Below are 21,651 nucleotides of genomic sequence, written 5' to 3'. Positions count from 1 at the left end.
ATTTAGGTACTTTCTAGTTTTGGGTGATTATGAATAAAGCTTCTATAAACATTTGTGGTCATAGCGCTGAAAAGAAATGAAAGAGGAAAAGCTGGACACCGTGGCACACACCTGTAATCCCAGCTACTCGGGAAGCTGAGGCAGGAGGATCACTTGAGCCCAGGAGTTTAAGACCAGCTTGGGCAACATAATGAGACCGTGTCTCACAACAACCACCCTATGATCTTATCCAGATCCTTATTTAAAGTGGGGAAATTGGCTGGGTGCAGTGGCTCAAGCCTATAATCCCAGCACTTTGGGAGGCTGAGGTGGGAGATCACTTGAGCCCAGGAGGTTGAGGCTGCAGTGAGCCATAATCATGCCACTGCAACCCAGCCTGGGCAACAAAGTGATACCCTGTGTCAAAGTGGGAAAATTGAGGCCTATAGAGGGACCTTGTCCAAGGCTACATGCAGAGTTGAAGGCAGAGCTGGACGTGGAATGCAGGGCTTTTGCCCCTTAGTTTCTCAACATCCCACCTCTTTGGACTAACACTAAACTGGAAGATAAAACCTATACCCAGATTTAAACACCTGGATCCACCGATCTGGAATCAAAGTTAAGATTGTGCAGGGCATTCAGCCAGCACTGCACACCCTTCAGAAGTTCACTGACTTTCGTTTTGCGCCTCCAGGTCTGATACGTGGCGCCTGGTGAACCCACCAGCACGGCCCCACCTCGAAAACTCTCTCAGACGCCCCTCGGCAGCCCACAATGGGCAGAAGGTGACGGCCATGGCAACGAGGATTACAGCACGGGTGGAAGGTGGTTACCACAGCAACCGCAGTGTCTTCTGCACCATCCTGTGAGGACACAGACCTGCTTCAGGGCCAAGCCCGGATGGATGCTTAGAGGAGCTAAGGTGGAAATAGTGCCTGAGAAGACTCCGCCCCCCTCCCCCGGGAACAAATGGGTCCCAGGCCTCCAAAACACGGTACCTCCAGAACACTTCAGCTCCACAGCCCATAGCAAGAAGAAAGTGGGCAATGTTTTTCAAGGAGAAGGGATAGAAGCTGGTGGGTTTCCAGTCACTCAAAGTCTATAAAGATTGTGAACAGCTGGGGAAGCCCAAATGCTGAAGCTTTTGGTCAGGATTTTCTCTTGAGTTCTAAGGAACCGTGTTTTGCACACACCAAACCCAGACTCTTCTCAGGAAAGAGCAGATTTACTTCTGATGGCGGGAAGTGATTCTAGTGAGGTGGAGAGAGACAACTGCTCCAGAATTTTCCCCTTTGCTAGACCTGTCTCCCTTTCAATCCCTCCAGGGACCCCACCACACCCTCCCAGCTGTCTCTGGAGGCTGGAGGAGTTGAGTTTGGTTGACTTGAGGACTTGGACATGGACCTGGGAGGGAGGAAGGACCTGGGAGCAACTGGAGGCCCCAAGGAAAGGCTGCCCCAGGGATGACAGAGGGATACGCTGAAACAGGTGGGGCTGCAGCATGCAGGCAGGTGCTAGGCTGGGTGGGCAGGGATGCACGAGGCTCTACTCCATCCCCAGAGAGCTCCCAAATGCAGGAGGATTCAAACCCCATGTGAGCACGCCCACACCAGCCGCCCCTCCTGAGCACCAGCCTGTTCAGATGGGGGTACCTGGGCCTCTCGTTCGCATCTGTGTTCTCATGGATGAACGCCGGCCTTTACTGACCCTCCCAAGCCTCCCCACTCTGTGCCTTGGCTCATGCTCTTCCCTCCTCCTGGCATGCCCTTCTCCATCTCCGTGTCCTCGTTCCTCAAGGTTTAGCCGAGACACTGCCACCTCCACATAGCTCTCCCTGCCCTCTTTCCCCCTCTGGGCCTCAGTGGCCCTTCTCTGCTCCCTCAGGGTACTGAGCACTTTCTGCCTTGTCCTGGAGCTATCTGGGTCCATAGCCTGACCCTCCACTTACCTGTGTGCTCCCTGTAAGTAGGGCCACATCTGACTGTGCGTCCCCAGATCCCAGCCTGAGGCTGGGGTAGGATTAGTGGCCTGAGTGAGGAGAGGAAGGCCAGCTCCCAGAGGACATTACTGAACTGTACTGTGAATATGTCCAAGTCCCAAAGCCAGGCGAGCTCAGACCCCACTGCTTGAGGAAGGGGGCTGGATGCAGGGCCAGCTCAGCCTGAACAATCCCCTCCCACTCGGCCTTTCCTGTAGGGCCTTCACCAGCCTGCTGGGGTCACTGTCGTGCACTTGGCTGCATGGCTGGTTCTATTGGCCCTAGGTGCTGCTCTGTTGGGTGGGGTGGGAGGGGGTAGAGGGAGCCAGGAGCACTGGGTTCTCCCTGAGAACTCTGAGCACAAGAGTGCTGGCCTCTTCTATCCCTGGCACTGTCCTTTGCACTTGTTTGGTGGCCCCAATGTGAGTCGCTGTACAAAATGCTGCCTTTACTATTTTCTAAGAAATGACTTTTCTGTGAACCAACAGTAACAAAAACCTCAGTAACCGAAATAAAGTTCTATATTTTAAAAAAGGCACTTTTGGAAGCTTTTCCTTGGTCTGGGCATATACTGGGGCTCCCAGCTGGCCAGGCCCAGCACTGTTTCCTCTGAAGGAGAGGAGAATCCTGGGGCCATCTTGTTGGGTCAGCTCGTTCCTGTGACAGTTCCAGATATAGGGCTGAAGGGCTCAATCGGGCTATAATTCCACTCCTGCCTGCGTGCCCAGTGGGGCTCTGTGAAGACAACAGAAACAGGCCGTCCCCGGGGATCACTGGACTGTCAGCTTAGGGACCTCAGGCCCGGGAGCATACTTGCCCAACTTCACTTACTCAGCATCTTAGAATTTTTGCTATATCCATATGTCACCTGAGAAGTTAGTACTTTTTTCTTTAAATCTACTTAATTTTTAGAAGTTTTAAATACGCAGCAAAATTGAGCAGACAGATGATTACTACAATTCCCATATCACCCTTGCCACTCCCCGAGTTTCCATGTTATTAACATCTTATGCTGTCAGTGTACATTTGTAAAAATTCATAAACTAGTACTGGTACATTATTAACTAACTAAAGTCCATAGTTTATTCAGATTTCTTTTTTTCTTTTTGAAATGGGATCTCACTCTGTTGCCCAGGCTGGAGTGCAGTGGCGTGATCATGGTTCACCGCAGCCTTGACCTCCCCAGGCTTACTCAGGTGATCCTCCCACCTCAGCCTCCTGAGCAGCTGGGACTACAGGCATGTGCCACCACGCCTGGCTAATTTTTCTATTTTTTTGTAGAGATGGGGTTTTGCCATGTTGCCCAGCCCGGTCTCAAACTCCTGGGCTCAAGTGATCCGCCTGCCTCAACGCCCCGAAGTGCTGGGATTACAAGCATGAGCCACTGTGCCTGGCCTCAGATTTCTTTAGTTTGTTACCTAATGCCCTTTTTCCATTCCAGGATCCCATCCTACAACATGTCTTTTTTTCACACACTGAAAATACTTTTTATATTACTATAAATATACACTAAACTATTAAAATGAAAATATTCCCTGGTTTTGGTAGTTACTAATGTTTGCTGCCCCTCAAGGAGAGTAACATGCCCTATCATGTTGCCATGTGACCTGATTTGCCCAGTGAATGTGGGCAGAAGTGGTTAATGGTCACTTCTGGGCAGAAGCTTTAAGGGCCAGCAGAACTTGCCCCGATCGCGTGTCCCTCTGCCAGTAGACCATGTGTCAGACATGGCAGCCTGGGTCCTGGGATGAAGCTAACCCAGAGCAGGGCCCCAGTTGCCTGCTGGCTGACAGATACGTGCCATAAGCAAATGAACTTTTGTTGAAACCAGACATTTGAGAGCCATTTGTCACTGCAGCTTAGCCTAACCAGCAGAACACGAGTACTTTGCTACATCCCTGAGCCACCTAAAATCATCTTACGTTCTGTCAATAATATATTAAACACTGACTTGGTGAGGCCATTGTCCCCATTTTGGAGACTGGGAGTGCTGATGCTCCTGAGACCCGGTAGGGGAAAGTTCCCTATCAGATGTTAAGAGCTTGTAGGTGGAGAGGTGTGGGGAGGCCTATTACCTGGATCATAGGTGGCAGGGAAGGGAACAGGTGGGACACAATTTCCCTCCAGGTCATTTGGAGGCAGAAGTGGGAGGAACAGAACACCCACCTTAGCTTTTGTGTTTGGGGAAGAATCAGGGAGTGCGGGTGCTTTGCATAACAGGCCAGACTTGCCCAAAACTGAGCCCATCCAACTTTTTACTTCATTGAGCAAGTCGCTCTCCCTGGCTAAATTCTACCCCCACTTCAGAAGCTCCTTAGTCACTACTTGTGTGAAACACCTTCCCCTGTCTCTGCAAATATCAGTTAACTGCGCCTTCTCCATGATCCTGTGCCCACTCAGCCACATGCCACCTGCAGATGGCACTGAATCCTCTATTTTCAGTCTGTTGGTTGAGGACAGGGATTTTGCCCATCTTGTTCACTGTTGATTCTCTATGCCCAGCACAGAGCAAAGCTCACTAAGTGTTGGCTGGATGGGTAGACAGACAGGCAGACAAATGAGGAAACAAACCCAACCTCATTCCTAGAATCTCTACCTCCCTGGGGCCCCGAAAGGACATCTCTTCACTGTGACAACTCTTCAGAGATTTGCAGGCAGCACCCTCATCCCCCTGGGGTCTGTTGCCCTCCTGGGTTCCTCTCATATGTGCCAGTTTGCAGGGTGTCTCTTCACCACCCTGGTCCTTTCTCTAGACTCACTCCAGTGGCCTGGGTAGGTCTGGGAGAGCCCAAAGAAGCAGAGTTGAGGAGTCCTGTCCTGCATCTCCGGAGGAATGGCCCAGCTCCATGGGCAGCACTCATGGATCTAAAGCGAATTCTCTAAGGTACTGTGTTTTCTTGGAATAATTTGCATTCAATCTGCAGTAGCTACCCTCCCACCCACAGGAATACTGCCATGGGTGAAGGCTTCACTCTGGTGCAGAGTTCACAAGAGGTTCCAGCTGACCTCTACCCAAGCAGCTTATACTGTGTCCTCCCTGGACTTCCCTGTTGGCCACTCAGGCCCAAACATTGATGTCTGCTGATGGGAATATACAAGCACAGCAAACACCTGTATGATATCATCATCTAGGCCTCCAGGTCTTGGTGAGGTCACTGCCCTGGTGTCCAGAAGAGGTCCTAAGTATAGCAGATGGTGGACATGGTACGGCCAGACCAGGCAAGAGCCAGAGTTGAGCCTTGGAACAGCACATGAGCCTATACTGTCAACAGCACCCCTGGGCCCACCTTCTTCAATCTGACAGCACAGAGCAAGCTTTCTCTCCAAATGCCTCCTCATGGTGGGTGCACGTGGAGCATGCTGGACTTATTCCTACCTAGCAAATATTAGTAACTATCCAACATAGGCATGCTCACCCCATTGGTACCTTCTCACTACCCTCCAGACCTCTGCAGGGTGCCTTCATGGAGCTCCTGAGCCCATCAGCTGTGGTTAATGTGCTTTTTAAATGAAGTCAAACCTAGCATGGCCTCCTGGTGCAGCCTGAGCTACCCATCACAGAGCTGTCACCTCTACTCTGAGCCCAGTTCTTGCCCGAGTGCAGCTGAAGATCCCATCTGTCTGGTGGTCAGGATTGCATTTCACTTCCTGCTTCGGGCCCATCATTCATGTCATCTGCTATTCTCCACTAAAAGGCCAGAGCTCCTTGGATAAAAGACTGATTCAAAGCTGGGTGTGGTGGTGCATGCCCATAGTCCTAGCTACTCAGGAGGCTGAGGCAGGAGGACGGCTGGAACCCAGGAGTGCAGTGAGCTGACTGCATCACCACTCTCCAGCCTGAGCGACAAAGCAAAGGCACAAAGCCTGTCTCTAAAAAAAGAGACACAAAGCCTGTCTCTAAAAAGCAAAACCACAACAGAAGACTGACTCCAGTGCAGCAGCAGGGAAAGTACAAGGTAGGCCTGGAATATCTTATGCCAGAAAGTAAGGAAGCACCCTTAAAATGATGGGATCCAGGTTTCCTGAAGGAACTCAAGATTGGCCAAATATGTACAATCTGGGCATCACAAGGAATCACAGTAACAGCCTCCACATAGAACACAAGACTCTTGAGTCTATGCCGATAACTAAATGAACACAAAACTTCCAAGTTCAAGAAAACAAGCTCTGCCTTATAAGAGCGTGCCAATAATTAGAAGAAATGATAGCGTTACAAAATCACCATTTTGTAACCATCTTGGTAATTGATTCAGCAAGCATCATCAACTGAGGCTGAAACTAGTAGGTTAAAGTTTCATGAGGAACAGGATACTTAGTTTCAACGTATCCCTCCACAAATTACTTATGAATTAAAAGGAAAAACAGTAACTTCACAATGGGGAAAACACAACCTTAACTAATAAAAGTTAACACCAACAAGGAAAGCGCAGTCCCACATCATGGGCCCCTAATGTGATGCACGTGGGTCACAGCATCACTTCTCTTCCTGCCAAAAATGTAAATCCTGAATCCGATCACGGGGAAGCCCCAAATGTAAACTGACAGACACCCTACAGAATAACACCTCACTCTCCAAAATGTCAAAGCCAAGAAAGTCCAATAAAAATCTGAACTGCTTCAGATTAAGCAAGACCAAAGAGGCATGGTGATCAGTAAAATTTGAACATGAACTGTGGGCTAAGTCATAGTATTGTATTATTGTCTTATTTCCTGCATCTGATGGACTGTGGTTATGGAAGAGAAAGTCCAGATTCTCAGGATGTACACACTGAAAAAGTACTTATGGGTAGAAGGGTAGGATGTTTTCCTCAAATGGTTCAAAGAGATCTCAAAATGTCTAAAGCAAATAGTAAATGGGACAAAGTATTAATAGTTGGAGAATCTGGGTAAAGGATATACAAGAGTTCTGGCAAGTTTTCTCTGTGTGAAACTATATGAAAATACTTTAAAGAGGAAACACTTGAAAGAATGTTATGTAATTCACTATTTCCAGGTTAGGGTCTCCTGCCAATGTGGTAACTATGCCTTCTTTGACCTCATCCCAATTAACAGTGTCCAACAGGTCAAGGCAGCAAGCAGAGACTTCCCTCCAAGGAACAGCCTTCGTTCTGTTAATCAAACCCTGCCAAGTTAAGACTATCCCACAAACTACAAATCTTCAGGGCACCAGCATCTGGCTCACAGTCCCCCTTTCTTCAATGAGGCCATCAGGAGACATTCTGGCAAATAGCTTGGTGAGATCAAGGTATCCTCTGGGAATCTATTAGTAAACAAATGGGTTTCTACAGCCAGAAGAAGCCCTAGTACAATTCCATTATTCTGCAAGTGTTTACTACCTAATAACCCTGCCAAGGAAAGTACAGTTCATGCCCTGACTCATTCTGCAGACACTGACCACTCCTATGTCAGGTATTGTCCTAGGTGGAGCCCTCTTCTGAGCCTAAGGACTCACAAATCTCCTAATGTACAGAAATTTGCTTTTTAGCCTCTGGGAATGTGTCCCCGACATTTAGCAAGATACACTTGTTGACACACATGACAAGTATTTGCCCGCCTAGTCTTTCCCTATCCATACCTACAGTCATTACCATCTGCTTCTCCACTAGGTCAGAGGTTGTTCAGAGGGTCCCAGCCACATGCTGTGTCCAGTCATTCCCAGAAATTAAGCCTCCAAGTGTCAAACCCACCTGAATTTTAAAAGTAATCACAAAAAGCCAGGTGTGGTGGCTCACGCCCTGTAATCCCAGCACTTTGGGAGGCCGAGGCAGATGGATTACCTGAGGTCAGGAGTTCGAGACCAGATTAACATGGAGAAACCCCGTCTCTACTAAAAATACAAAATTAGCTGGGCGTGGTGGTGCATGCCTGTAATCGGGAGGCTGAGGCAGGAGAAGCACTTGAACCCGGGAGGCGGAGGTTGCAGTGAGCCGAGATCGCACCATTGCACTCCAGCCTGGGCAACGAGAGTGAAACTCCGTCTCCAAAAAAAAAAAGTAATCACGAAAACACATTCTACCCTGAGGATGTATTAGAAGTCCTTTTCTGAGAGGTTATTTTTTCCAAGGAAGAGTCACATACTTGATTTTCACAACGGCTTAAAGATAAACAAGAGACAAGTACATTCCCTGCCCACACCTTTGCTGGAGGAAGACAAAGTATGCTCCAGGTGCCTCCTACCCAGGGCCAGAGGCAGATGGGGACAAAGCAGAAGAGCACGGCTCTGAGGGCATCCCAGAGCGCAAAGAAAATAAGGTGCACCTGCCGCAAATCTCAGCCAAGACTCCTTTCCACCGTGACTCCCAAATGGAGGGCCCCAGGTGCTGTGTAAACTTCTGCTCTCAGAGGAGCTGAGTTCTGTCTCCCTCCCTTCACTTCCCCGGCCTCCCAGGCGCTGAGTGTCACAGATCTCAACTGCTCCCACTTGAAGCAGGACCCTGGAGATCTGAGACTGGGCCCAGGCCACGTACCTAAGCCTTCCTGTATCACACTCCTGTCCTTATAGCACCCCTTTGGACACAGCTTCTCCATCTCCTCCGTGGCACATCCAATTGGTTGGCAGTTATAATCCACTCGTGTCCTTCTAGAATGCCTCCTGTCACTAGAGGCTGGTGAGCCAAAACCTATTTCAAAGACTCCCTTCCTGCTAGGATTCCACATGCAAATAAGGCTCCTATATATGCGCACCAGAAGGAAGCAAGGTGGAGGCTAGCTGCTTGACCTTTTGGCTATCTGTGGTGACAAGGTGGTGGAAATACAGGACCTTTGAAAGCAGGGGTAGGCTGGGCACGGTGGCTCACGCCCGTAATCCCAGCACTTTGGGAGGCCAAGGCGGGTGAATCACGTCAGGAGTTCAAGACCAGCCTGGCCAACACAGTGAAACCCTGTCTCTACTAAAAATACAAAAAAATTAGCTGGGCATGGTGGTGCATGCCTGTAATCCCAGCCACTCCAGAAGCTGAGGCAGGAGAATTGCTTGAACCAAGCCCTAGGAGGCGGAGGTAGCAGTGAGTGAGATTGTGCCACTGCACTCCAGCCTGGGCTACAGAGCAAGACTCTGTCTCAAAAAAATAAAAAGAAAAAGAAGAAAGCATGGGTAGCTGAAATCAGCAGCCCAGTGTTGAATCTTCAGCTTCATGAATTCCAGGAGCAGTTATGGAGCAGAAGTGGCTTCTGAGTCCCGGATGGCAACCCCGGCAGTGTGTTCTTGAATTCAGCAGTCCTGACGGCGACCTTCCGGTTCCCAGTCCTCTGGCCCTTGTCACAGTTCTACAGCACCTTATCCATACATTAAAATCTTTTCTTCTTAAGATACCTAGAGCAATTGATTTTCTGACTGAACACTGACTGATTCATCCTCTTCAAAGTGTGGCTTTCAGAGCTGACCCCTGCCTTCTACGTGGCCTCCGCCAGACAGAGAAATTGGGTCACCACTTCCTCTGACTTGGCTCCACCCCATTACAACAGGCTGTATCCTACTGGCCTGTGGCAGCCCCCATCACACCGGTGACCCAGTTAGCTTCTGATAAACCTGAAGTGTCATTCCCAGGCGTGCTGAGCCAGATCCTCCTTCCTCACCACGTACTCCACTGGCCCTTCTAGACCTAAGCACGCCACTTCACATTTCTCTTTGGAAACCTTCATCCATTAGATTTGACTCAGCCTGGTGAGTCGAATTTGGGAGGGAGGACCCACCCTCCCAAACACCCACACAGGTGAACCAACATGAGAAACATCTGCCATTTATAGTCACAGCAATAATACCAAAGGAGAGAGATGAAGTCCAACCTGGCCATTGCTTTATTATATTTCTGCATAAGACAAGCACAGTTGAGATGCTGGCCTCTGGCTTCATACCTGTGCCAAAGCAAGGCTTCTTTTTTCCTTATTTGACTTTTTTGAGACAAGGTCTCACTCTGTGACCCAGGCTGGAGTGTGGCCACGCAATCATAGCTCACTGCAACCTTGATTTCCCAACCTCAAGTAATCGTCCTGCCTCAGCCTCCCGAGTAGCTGGGATTACAGGCGCACACCACCAGGCCTGACTCTTTTTTTTTTTCCCCCGGTAGAGATGGGGTCTCCCTATGTTGCCCAGACTGGTTTCAAACTCTTGAGCTCAATGATCTTCCTGCCTCGGCCTCCCAAAGTGCTGGGATTTCAGGTGTGAGCCATCATCCCTGGACCTTTCCTTTTTAAAACATAAAAATGGAAATGAATACAACCAGCCAGTGGCTGTGATGCAGCCAAAATGCCCTGTCTGGAAAGCATGCGTCTAGGTAATCTTCCTCCGCTTTGCCAGGCGGTCTGAAGTCTGGGCTGGAGGCAGTGGGAGGGACAGGGTGCCCAGTTTGTGATCTTCTTCACTGCCGGCGGCCACAGACACCCTTCTTTTGGAGATCTTCAGCCTCATGGCTTTGGCTATCTCCATCATCCTAAGGAAGACACAAACAGAACAACTGGAGAGACCCCTCAATGTGACTGTTCAGGGAGGTTTGGCAAAAGGTAGCAGCACATTCATGCTCCAGGCCATAAAGACAGAATCCCAAAGGTTGCCAGCAGGCACAAAGCCCCTGGCAGAGAGGCAGGCAAGGTCCCCTCACCTGCTGGGAACCATCAGACAGCCAATTTCATTTTAATGCCCTTGAAAAGATCCATATGGGTGATGAGAAACCAGGGTATCTAGAGCCCTGTGAGCAACTTTCTTTACCTCCCATAACCAAACTTTTAGCAACCAGGATTGAGCAATTGCTAGAATCTGACAGGTTCCAAGTACCTGTTCTCTTTTTTTCAGCCTCACTGCCTGTGGGAACACAGTTTGTGGACGGCCCTCAGAACAGTCCCTCCACGGACTGCTAGAGAGTCCAGACAGAGGTGTGTTCACAGGCTCTCCTATACACCCTCTGGGCCCCTGGATGTCAGATGCCCCTAAATCACTGACAAAGATCAGCTGACCCCACAGTTCAGGTTCCTGGGCAGCTCTGCCCCTACTGTCTGAATTCCCTCTACAAGGCTAGACGGAGCCTAAAAGGTCACCTCCACCACCAGCTCTCCCAGTTGGGTCAGAGAAGTGGAAACATGACATCCCGGCCAAACAGCAGTTCCACCTGGCCTTGAACACCTCCCCTGGTAAACCCTTCCATCTGACTGTGAGAAAACTCTTCTTACTAAGCTCAAATTGGGTTGTCCTACAACTTCCACCCTGGGCTGCACTCCTCAGAACCATACAGAATCCCTCTCCCCTGTGACAGCAATTCAGAGAATGGAGGCTGCCTGGTTATTCAGAAACAGAATGTTATGGAAAAGCTCAGGTCTCAAGGCCAACTACTCCCCTCTTGGTTGTGTAACCTTGAGAAAGCCATGTACTTTTCTGAGCCTGATTCTTCAGTTGTTTTCTAGGGAAATCAGTGAGATAATGACATAATTTATCTAGCACAGAGAAGGCACTGAGTAATGTCTAGTTGCTCATTCAGTCAATGATTCATTCATTGAAAATAGTCCTCTAGTTCCAAGTTGTTCCCACATTTAAACATCCTCAGTTCCCTTGGTGGTGCCTCATGCTTTCCAGTGGTACCAGAAATAAGACATCAAGGCACCCTGCAGGGAGCTCTTTATTCCGTTGTGCTCACCTTTTCTCACTGAGCTTCAAGTCCCTCTGTAACATTGTCAGGTCAATTTGGAAGTCATGTATGTGCAAGGCAAGTATGATCACATATGCAGTAATCTTCGCCTTCATAGAATCCGAAATTAAGTTCCGTAATCTAGAAAATCAGTGGTAATAAAGGAGAAACAAAATTAAACTCTCAATTTCTCCAAAGGCAAAATAAGAACATCCAATCCTATTCTCATATGCACTGAGTGTCTTCCCAACTTCAGGAAAGGAAAAGGAATGTGGGTGACTTTGCCCTTCCAAGGTTCCTGGGTCTCACACACAGTGCAGCAGTGTGCCAATCCATGTTTCCCTCTGAGGCAGATAGAGCAAGCTGGGCCTACACTCTCCCTGGGCACTGCTAGCGCTTTGAGCCGGTGACGGCCCTGTGAGTCTGTCACCACCTGCTCAGCAGGGCTGGTGGGAAAACAATCATTCCGAAATCAGCTGTGCTGATTCTTCAAAGCACACTCAAGAGCAGAAAACACACTCCATGCAAATGGCAGGAAGGAAGCCTAGGGGCAGTGCTTGCGGGTCTTTCCCCAGAGTCATGGAGTTGGGCTGCCCTTTTCTGCAATGCTGCCTTTCCGCAGAACACCAGCTCTGTGGGACATCAGGAAGGGCTCTTCAAAAGTATGTCAAGTAAAGCAAGTCTTTATTGTAGGACTTCCCAGAGCTTCTAAGGTTCCCAAAAGGTAATACTTTTACAAGAAGGGCAGAATATATCATATTTAGCATTTGCTAAACTTACTGGGGCCCCAGGAGCCTTCCAAATGGCAGCAGTCTCTTCAGCACTGCATCTCCGTGGACATGGAATTGAGTCCAAGCCCCTGCTCCTCACTCCCAACCCCCACCTACTTTCTCCTGCACAGGACAAATCCCAGCAACCACCCCCTGACCTGCCATTGTTGTAGGTCAAGCAGGTAAAGTGCTTCAGCAGTTTGGTGTTGATGATGTGGGGAACTCCAGGTCCCAGAGCACCTACAACACAAAGTTGAGTTTGATCATTTTCTCTCAAAACCCTCAGGCCACACCTCAACCATGAGCTGAGAGAAAAGGCCAACAGCTGGACGACTGCAATGACCAGAAGCAGGTGGTAAGAGAAGCAGGGCCCACACAAAGCAGAACAGCCACATCAAAATGAAAACATGCTTGGTGTGCTGCAGCCTGCAGTTTGCCCTGCACGAGAGATGCTGGTGATGGGGCAGTGACAAGAAAACAGCCTGAGGCGTAAGGACACAGATTTAACATGACCTTAGAAAACAAAAATTGTGCTGAAAGCTCAGGGAGAGAGGGGGAAAGGTGGAATTGGAATGTGAAAATAAGAACTAAGTGGCCAGGCGCGGTGGGTCACGCCTGTAATCCCAACACTTTGGGAGGCAGGCCGAGGCAGGCAGAACATCTGAGGTCAGGAGTTCAAGACCAGCCTGGCCAACATGGTGAAACCCCGTCTCTACTAAAAATACAAAATTTAGCCAGGTATGGTGGCACACACCTCTAATCCCTGCTACTTGGGAGGCTGAGGCAGGACAATTGCTTGAACCTGGGAGGCAGAGGTTGCAGTGAGCCGAGACTGAGCCACTGTACTCTAGCCTGGGCGATAGAGTGAGACTCCATCTCAAAAAAACAAACAAAAAAACCAACTAGCTGGGCATAGTGGCTCACGCTTGTAACCCCAGCACTTTAGAAGACCAAGGCGGGCAGATCATGAGGTTAGGAGTTCGAGACCAGCCTGACCAACATGGTGAAACCCCGTTAGCCGAGTGTGGTGGCGGGCGCCTATAATCCCAGCTACTCAGGAGGCTGAGGCAAGAGAATCCCTTGAACCCAGTAGGCGGAGGTTGCAGGGAGCCCAGATCGAGCCACTGCACTCCAGCCTGGGCGACAGAGCGAGACTCTGTCTCAAAAAAAAAAATACAAAGCAAATACAAGCTGGATGCAGTAGCTCACGCCTGTAATCCCAGCCAGCACTGTGGGAGGCCAAGGAGGGTGGATCACCTGAGGTCAGGTGAGACCAGCCTGGCCAACATGGAAAAACTCCGTCTCTACTAAACACAAAAATTAGCTGGGTGTGGTGGTGCCCGCCTGTAATCCCAGCTACCCGGTAGGCTGAGGCAGAATTGCTTGAACCCAGGAGATGGAGGTTGTAGTGAGCCAAGATCATGGGACTGCACTCCAGTCTGGGTGACAGAGCAAGATCCTGTCTCAAAAAAAAAAAAAAAAGCATGACTAAGCAAATACATGTCCCACATTACAGTGTTTTGGTCAATGACAGGCCACAAATGTGACAGTGGTCCCGTAAGATTTTTTTCACACAGGGTCTTGCTGTCACCGAGGCAGTGGTGCAATCATAGCTCACTGTAACCTTGAACTCCTAGGCTCAAACACTCTTCCTGCCTCAGCCTCCCAAATAGCTGGGAGTACAGGCGTGCACCACCCCAGCTAATATTTTTATTTTTCTGTAGAGACAGTGTCTCAGTATGTTGCCCAGGCTGGTCTCAAACTCCTGCCCTGAAGTGATCCTCTCACCTTGGCCTCTCAAAGTGCTGAGATATAGGCGTGAACCACCATGCCCAGCCGGTCCCATAAGATTATAATATCATAGTTTTACTATTCCTTTTGTTTAGATATATTTAAGATACACAAATGCCATTGTGTTACAATTGCCTATAATATTCAGTATAGTAACATGCTGTATAGGTTTGCAGCCTAGGAACAGCAGCTTATAGCATATAGCCTAGGTGTGTAGTAGGCTATACTATCTAGGTTTATGTAAATATACTCTATGATGTTTGTACAATGACAAAATTGCCTAAGGATACATTTCTCAGAACATATCCCCATCATTAAGTGACACATGACTATACTGAAAAACAGGAGTATAGACTACTGGATGCCCAATCACAGTAACAACAACTAAATACATCTTGTGCCTAAAACCACAGACATCTTCTGGGTTTCCAACTCTGGGTAGGTATGAGGGTGTGACCCGCAAAGGGTCCTAGCTACAGGTGACACTGGGTTACCATCAGATTGACTCTCTCCTGTTAGAAATAAGCTGACACAGCACAAACCTGCCACAAGCCTTCAAGATACATCTGTGTAACTCATAAGCTCTCTCTCTCTCTACACATACACACACACATGCACACACACGTGGCTGTTTGTTCCAACAGTCCCTTAAAGTTTTCATTTTATTTGACCTGGATATTCTACTTTGCCTCACGCAGAATAGAAGTAGCAAATGTTAGCTCTGGAAGGACGCTGAACTATCATATAATCCAACGTGGTCCCAATTTTCAGATGAGAAAATGGGAGATCCAGAGAGAAAAAGGGGCCTGGCAAGTCCCCTCGACACATCAGTAGTACCAGCAGGAATCTCACAGTTGACAATAAAGACTTGGACAGACATATCCATTTTCTTCTCTCACTAGAACTGATCTAAGAATTATAGACAAATAATAGACTGGAAACAATTAGAATAAAATGTTTATCATAGACTTACTTTTCCGCTTAACTACCCTCTGAGCTCGAAATTTGATGAGGGTATCCAGAAACCATATGCATCGGGCCCGGCGGTCTCGGCTCTCCACATCTGATGGCAAAGACTTCAACGCTTCTATGACAAAGTTGCAATGGCTAAAACAAGGAAAAGAAAGGGAGGCCTGTGTCAGGGTGAGACGGGCTCTGTCAGGAACTATTTCCCTCTTACAACGAGAACAGCAGGCGCCTCTCACCCCGACACACTCAACAGCTGATGAAAGCCTGGGCAACAAGGCAAGACCCCATCTCCACAAAAACTAAGCCAGCATGGTGGCACACGCCTGTGGTCCCAGCTACTCGGGAGGCTGAGGCAGGAAGATCACTTGAGCCCAGGAGGTCGAGGCTCCAGTGAGCTGTCTGGGCCACTGTACTCCAGCTTAGGTGACACAGCGAGACCCTGTCTCAGAAACAAAAAAAACAAATGAACAAAAGCAGCTGATGAAGGGCCAGTACACTCAACACTCCTAATAACAGGAGAACATGGTTTACTGCAGGGATCAATAAAGGGCTAGACAGTAAATATTTTAGGCTTTGGAGGCCATACAACCTCTGCTGCAACTACCTGACTCTGCCATTGTAGTGCAAAAGCAGCCACAGATAGTACTTAAGTAAATGAACAGGGCTGTGCTCCAATAAAACTTTATTTATATTTTACTTACTCACAGGCAGCAGGCCAGACTTGGCATGTGGGCTGTAGTTTGCTGGCCTGTTTTTGTAGTCAGGAGCATAGACTCTGTAGTCAGCCTGCCTGGGTTTCAATCCTTTTTCTGCCATTTAATGGCTTAGGCAAGTTTCTCTTTTTTTTTTTTTTTTTTTGAGACTGAGTCTCACTCTGTTGTCCAGGCTGGAGTGCAGTGGCGCGATCTTGGCTCACCACAACCTCCGCTTCCTGGGTTCAAGCGATTCTCCTGCCTCAGCCTCCCGAGTAGCTGGGATTACAGGCATGCGCCACCACGCCCGGCTAATTTTGTATTTTTAGTAGAGATGGGGTTTCTCCACGTTGGTCAGGCTGGTCTTGAACTCCCGACCTCAGGTGATCCGCCCGCCTCAGTCTCCCAAAGTGCTGGGATTACAGGCGTGAGCCACCGCGCCCGGCTGGGCAAGTTTCTTGCCATCTGGTGCCCTGGTTTCTCCATTTATAAATTGGGGCCAATGCGGGCGCGGTGGCTCAAGCCTGTAATCCCAGCACTTTGGGAGGCCGAGGAGGGCGGATCACGAGGTCAGGAGATCGAGACCATCCTGGCTAACATGGTGAAACCCCGTCTCTACTAAAAATACAAAAAATTAGCCAGGTGTGTTGGCGGGCGCCTGTAGTCCCAGCTACTCGGGAGGCTGAGGCAGGAGAATGCCGTGAACCTGGGAGGCGGAGCTTGCAGTGAGCCGAGATCGCGCCACTGCACTCCAGCCTGGGGCACAGAGCAAGACTCCGTCTCAAAAAAATAAATAAAAAATAAATAAATAAATAAATAAATAAATAAATAAATAAATAAATTGGGGCCAATGATAGTACAGGTACTCTCCGCCTAAAAGGATTTTTTCTGGATTAAGAGACGATGCCAGTAAAGCTCTTAGAACAGTGCTTGGCAAAAATGCTAAGGCTCAGTCAATGCTAACTATTATTTTCAGGCACTGTTCTACTGCTAGCAAGACCCTGGACTCACAGAGATAAAAAGGCTCTTCAAGATCATCTCGTAGCTGCCTCATTTTACAGATAGAAAAACTGAGGCTTCAAGAAGGGAAGATAAGGGCAGAGCTCAGGGACTCAGTTTTCAGACTCCCTGCTCAGAGTTCGTTCCTGCACCTGCCCCTGAGTCACAATCACATTAAGACAACTATGAACTAGTAATGAGCTCTTTTTTGGAAATAAATCTTTGAAGCGAAAAAAAAAAGTAATAATAATAATAATAATTCCAAGGCACTGGAAAGGCACTGGATTTCAATGACCAGTAAAATTTTAAAACAAAAATTGGAGGAACAAACCTCAGATTGACAACTCTTTATCAAAATAAAATTATTAAAAGAAAAAATTCAAAAGCAAAAAAAACTCACCATCATCATAAAAGAAGCTGTTTTAATGGGAAAGGGGAGGGAGAAGGAAATAATCTCTGAATTATTTAAAATATACAATATTTTAAATACATAAATTTAATGTTAGAAAAGCTCGCCTACCATATCATCACAGAGAAACCATCACTTTGGCCAGCACCCATTCCCAGGCCAGCATTTGGGCCCTGCCAGTGACAATCAGCAACAGCATGACACTGGGTGACACAGGCCAGCTCTGGTTCCCAGCCCTAGAGTAGAAGCCCTCACCACCCTCGGCCCTGTCGCAGGTCCCACACACTCAGAGACCAACCCTTTCCCTTGAATGTGACCCACACCTCCTGGAAGCCCAAACATTCAAGAAAACCCTGGCTCATTCATGTTCAAATGCTGAACGGACACACCTCCTCACTGACTGACACCCAAAGGACCTGCACAGTGTCTGACTATTGTTGTGTCCCAACAGCACTCCGCAGAATCCCCATCTGCTTAAGTCAGGGTACCTGTTCTCTTCAATCATCTTCAGTATTTCTTCTGATGTGACGTTCCTGAAAGCTTCAGATGGGCTCTGAAGAGCTTCATACTCCGCAGGGGAAAGAACTAGTTATAGGTCAAGAATATAATCCAACCAAAACAGAAACATCCAACTAGCTAGATCATCTCATAGCAACGGCATTTCACAGACAGGGAAACTGAGGCTCAGCCAAGATCACACAGGGCAGATCACATAGGGACAGAGCTTGGTGACTCAGTTCTCCGACTCCCAGCTCAGAGCCCATTCCCTGCCCAGGCTTTTCTGCCTTTTCTCATCACAAAGCCACTGCAGGCATTTTCCTTCTGACCGGACCCATTGAGTGGTGAAATCCTAAGCTCCAACCCTTCCTTTTACAAAAGTGGTCTGCCCTAGACTTTGGGCATTTGGCTGGTTCAAAAGTCTTATTTTGACTATCCATGGAGAGTGAGCCCCACAGGTCTGAGCTGTGAGCATTTGGCATTTTGCTGAGGAATGGATTTGAATCCCAGGAGCCAGTCCCTTAGCTAGTGAGGAAGCCAAGTTAACCTCCTGGCAAGAGCACTGAGCAACTGCAAAGGTTTGGATGGAGCTCTTGTGAATGTCACAGAACACAGACACCCTCAGAGAACCTGACTGTGCACACATGTGCAAACATGTCAATTTGTGAAATAAGGCAGCTTTTCTGCTGCAAGAAGGATACGATCTTCAAATTTATACACATCTTCAGGCTTGGCTGCATCATCATAGCAGGGAGGAAGGTAGAGGGAGTCATCTTGCAAGTCATTGTGGATAGCATCACTGACCAGCGCTTTTCAATAAAGAAACAATCCATGTATCACCCTATTTGTTTCCAGTTCCCCAACATTCTTTTCAGTCTGTGCACTTGAGACCACCAATGGTCCAGAAATCCCAAGTCTGAATGCTTCTGCCAAAGTGACCTGGCCTCCCCATCAGGCTGACTGCTTCAGGACTGCCATGTTCACTTATGAACAAACACAAGCTAGGCACTGGAGAAGGTGGAGGTGGCAAGATTCCCCTCAGGTAACTTACAATAGAGTTGAGATAGACAGCTGTGCTAATACATAAACATTTACAATACAAAATGAGAGAAATTAAAAGTGAGGGACGTCCAAAATAGCCTTTAATGGCTTCACTTCTAGAAAAATTTGCCACACATTGTAGGCCGAACAAAACTTTCAGAATATAACACTGTAACTGCCCTACAAGAATAACTACATGGCCAGGTGTAGTGGCTCACACCTGTAACCCCAACATTTTGGTAGGCCAAGGCGGGAGGATGGCTTGAGCCCAGGAGTTTGAGACCAGCCCAGGCAACATGACAAGACCCTGTCTCTCCAAAAAACTAAAAAAATTAGCTGAGCATGGTGGCACACATCTGTGGTCCCAGCCATCTGGGAGGCTGAAGTAGGAGGATGACTTGAGCCCAGGAGGTTATGGCTGCAGTGAGCCATGTCTGCACCACTGCACTCCAGTCTGGGTGATAGAGCAAGACCCCATCTCCAATCAATAAATAAATAAATTTGTGAAAGTGTTGAAATCTATATAATCATAGGGTATGGAAAGATTTTCCAAAAATTACTAGAATTCCATTCTTAATAGAAAAACTGCTCTGCCCAGGGCACAGTGGTGTGCACCTATAAGCCTAGCTACCTGGGAGGCTGAGGCGGGAGGACTGCTTGAAGCCAAGAGTTCAAGATCAGCCTGGGCAACATAGCAAGACCTCATCTCTAAAATCGGTAAAAAGAAAAGCTGCTCTCATACAAACTTGCTTTTATGTTCTTACAATGCATTTGAACAATAAATACATTTTAAAATAATACAATTAAATACTCCAGCTGCTAAATACCAGAAAGAGAGCCACTGATCCCAAAGTGAAATGCCACCTCTGGAGGCTCATTTCCATCAACACATCAGCCTTTTTGACCAAAGCTTCCCTGCAATGCACAAAGAGAAACCTGAGGCATTCTCCCTCCTCTGTGCCCTGCAGGCTGTAACCCTGGCACCATGACTATGGCAGGCACTTATCCATTCCATGCCTGTCCCTGTACTTGACTGTGAGATCACTAGAAGACAAGGCCATGTCAGATGTTTCTTACTACTTCCAGAGCCTGTCCCTGAAAAGGCCTTCAGCAAGAGGCAGAAAGGAATTCAGCCCTAGCTCCCAGCATTCCATCTGTGGGTGGGTAAAAGATCTCAAGAGAAGAGAAAGCTGTCATTATGGGCAGACTCTTACCCCAAGTTCCAACTTCTTACCAGTAACACCCTTCGTATCAATGATAGTCTCTGCAGCTTTAGCCACTGCACGATTCAAAGATTCATTGCCAACTCTATTCATTCTCCTGGCGTTCAGAGCTCGCTTCTGTTTGGTGGTACCAAAGGCTTCAATACAAGAATCCATCTGTTTACAAGATAAACCTGGTTACTGGGGACAGGACAGGTAGGCGCTGCCCCTCCTAGCTGTGTCACTATGGGGACACTCTCAGCATCCCACAGTGATCACTACCTCACCTGTGAATAAGGCTGAATCGCACCTATTTACCTCACAGGACTGCTGTAAGCACCAAATGATATTAACAGATTGATCAATCAACAGCATCTCCAGCAGTAAGATAAAAAGACTTGACTAGGATTAGGGCTGGCAAATCTGTAGCACATGGCTTACCATTCTCCCATCCTATACCCGTAACAGACAGGAATAATAGATTTACCAATCTCCCATCCTACACCCGTAACAGACAAGGCTAATAGATCACTGACTCCTTCCCCCTGAACCAAAAAGTAGCCTCACACCCCTTCTCAATACAGTGCTCCACACAGCACCAGAGATTCAATCAATTTGCCATCTTGGGGTGAGATGACCTTTGTAGGGACCTTCTACATTGAAAATCCCCAAGTTTACTTTGTTTTAACATGAATGTTTTCAGGCGACAACCAATATATTCTAAAACTCGGACTAAATCCTAAAACAAGCATTATGCTACACTTGTATCAGCCCAGAGAACCGACTCCAAACATTGGCACAGAGCTGTGTTCAGCTGCCCCAGATGGGAGCCAGATTGTTCTCTGTGGGACCAAGGAGGCTTCTGCAGGTACAAACTAATTGTCCAGAGAAACAGACTGAATGAGCTGGGAGCAGCCAGGGAGACCCTTCAGTTCAACAAGCTCATTTCACTGATGGAGAAACCCAAGGTGTAGAAGGAACTTGCTTAAGGTCCCACATCTTAATTCTATCACACTCACCTTTTCTCTGTAAGTTTTGGTCTGACTCTCTAGCGCCAGTTCACTCTCAACTGATACATCTATCAAAACACACAAAAACAGAAAGAAAGAGAAGTCAATTGGGAGGCCTACAAATAGTAATAGTGTTTAATATTCATTTGTCTATCTAAGAATAATAGATTTCTTTACTATAGGACTTCCCTGAGCCTAATATGAGTGTATACTGTGAATATTTAATATGTAGCTTTAGTATACAGTTAAAGAACTTGGAGAATAAATTAGAGAGCCCAAGCTCTTCATTTTAGAAATTAAAAAACAGAAGGCCCACAGATGAAATGACTTGCCCCAGGTCAGTTCACCAGGTAGTGGCAGAGACAGGATTAGAAAACAAGTCCTTGGCTCTTTCCAGGAAATAATTTTGCTTTCTTGGTGAAAGACCTAAAAGCAGGCATAAACATGAGGCATGTGCTACTTACACGATGCTCTCCAGTCATCTACAAAGTACTCAAATAAGGGCACTATAACTTAGTACACAACAGTACAAGCTCTGGAGTGGCCTTGCCTGTTATCTCAGACATCACCCCTGATAAGGTCATCTAACCTCTGTGCCAGTTTCATCAGTAGTAAAAAAAAAAAAAAAAAAAAGAACAACAGTACTTAACTCCAGGCCGGGCGCGGTGGCTCACGCTTGTAATCCCAGCACTTTGGGAG

At 47.8% G+C, this 21,651-nt stretch overlaps 2 protein-coding genes across 5 annotated transcripts in view; one reads left to right on the top strand and one right to left on the bottom strand.

Moving 5' to 3' along the window:
• FBXO10 (F-box protein 10) overlaps positions 1 to 2,495 on the top strand; it is a 78,922-nt gene extending 76,427 nt beyond the window's left edge. For all 4 annotated transcript variants that reach the window (XM_058444949.1, XM_032164184.2, XM_058444950.1 and 1 more), the window contains one exon: positions 674 to 2,495. In XM_058444949.1, coding sequence (XP_058300932.1) covers positions 674 to 848 — 175 coding nt within the window. In that variant the 3' untranslated portion in view covers positions 849 to 2,495. The remainder of the gene's footprint in view (positions 1 to 673) is intronic.
• Positions 2,496 to 6,975: 4,480 nt separating this feature from the next.
• POLR1E (RNA polymerase I subunit E) overlaps positions 6,976 to 21,651 on the bottom strand; it is a 20,980-nt gene continuing 6,304 nt past the window's right edge. Inside the window, exons 5-12 of the mRNA XM_032164183.2 lie at positions 20,962 to 21,020; positions 19,975 to 20,119; positions 18,401 to 18,508; positions 17,690 to 17,786; positions 15,106 to 15,239; positions 12,500 to 12,581; positions 11,581 to 11,712; positions 6,976 to 10,386 (exon numbers count right to left, since the gene is read on the bottom strand). Coding sequence (XP_032020074.1) covers positions 10,227 to 10,386; positions 11,581 to 11,712; positions 12,500 to 12,581; positions 15,106 to 15,239; positions 17,690 to 17,786; positions 18,401 to 18,508; positions 19,975 to 20,119; positions 20,962 to 21,020 — 917 coding nt within the window. The 3' untranslated portion in view covers positions 6,976 to 10,226. The remainder of the gene's footprint in view (positions 10,387 to 11,580; positions 11,713 to 12,499; positions 12,582 to 15,105; positions 15,240 to 17,689; positions 17,787 to 18,400; positions 18,509 to 19,974; positions 20,120 to 20,961; positions 21,021 to 21,651) is intronic.

Source organism: Hylobates moloch, unplaced genomic scaffold (assembly GCF_009828535.3).
Source record: "Hylobates moloch isolate HMO894 unplaced genomic scaffold, HMol_V3 SCAFFOLD_10, whole genome shotgun sequence".
Taxonomy (NCBI): domain Eukaryota; kingdom Metazoa; phylum Chordata; class Mammalia; order Primates; family Hylobatidae; genus Hylobates; species Hylobates moloch.
The sequence above is the reverse complement of the archived record's forward strand: the minus strand, read 5'-3'. Positions and strand labels throughout refer to the sequence as shown.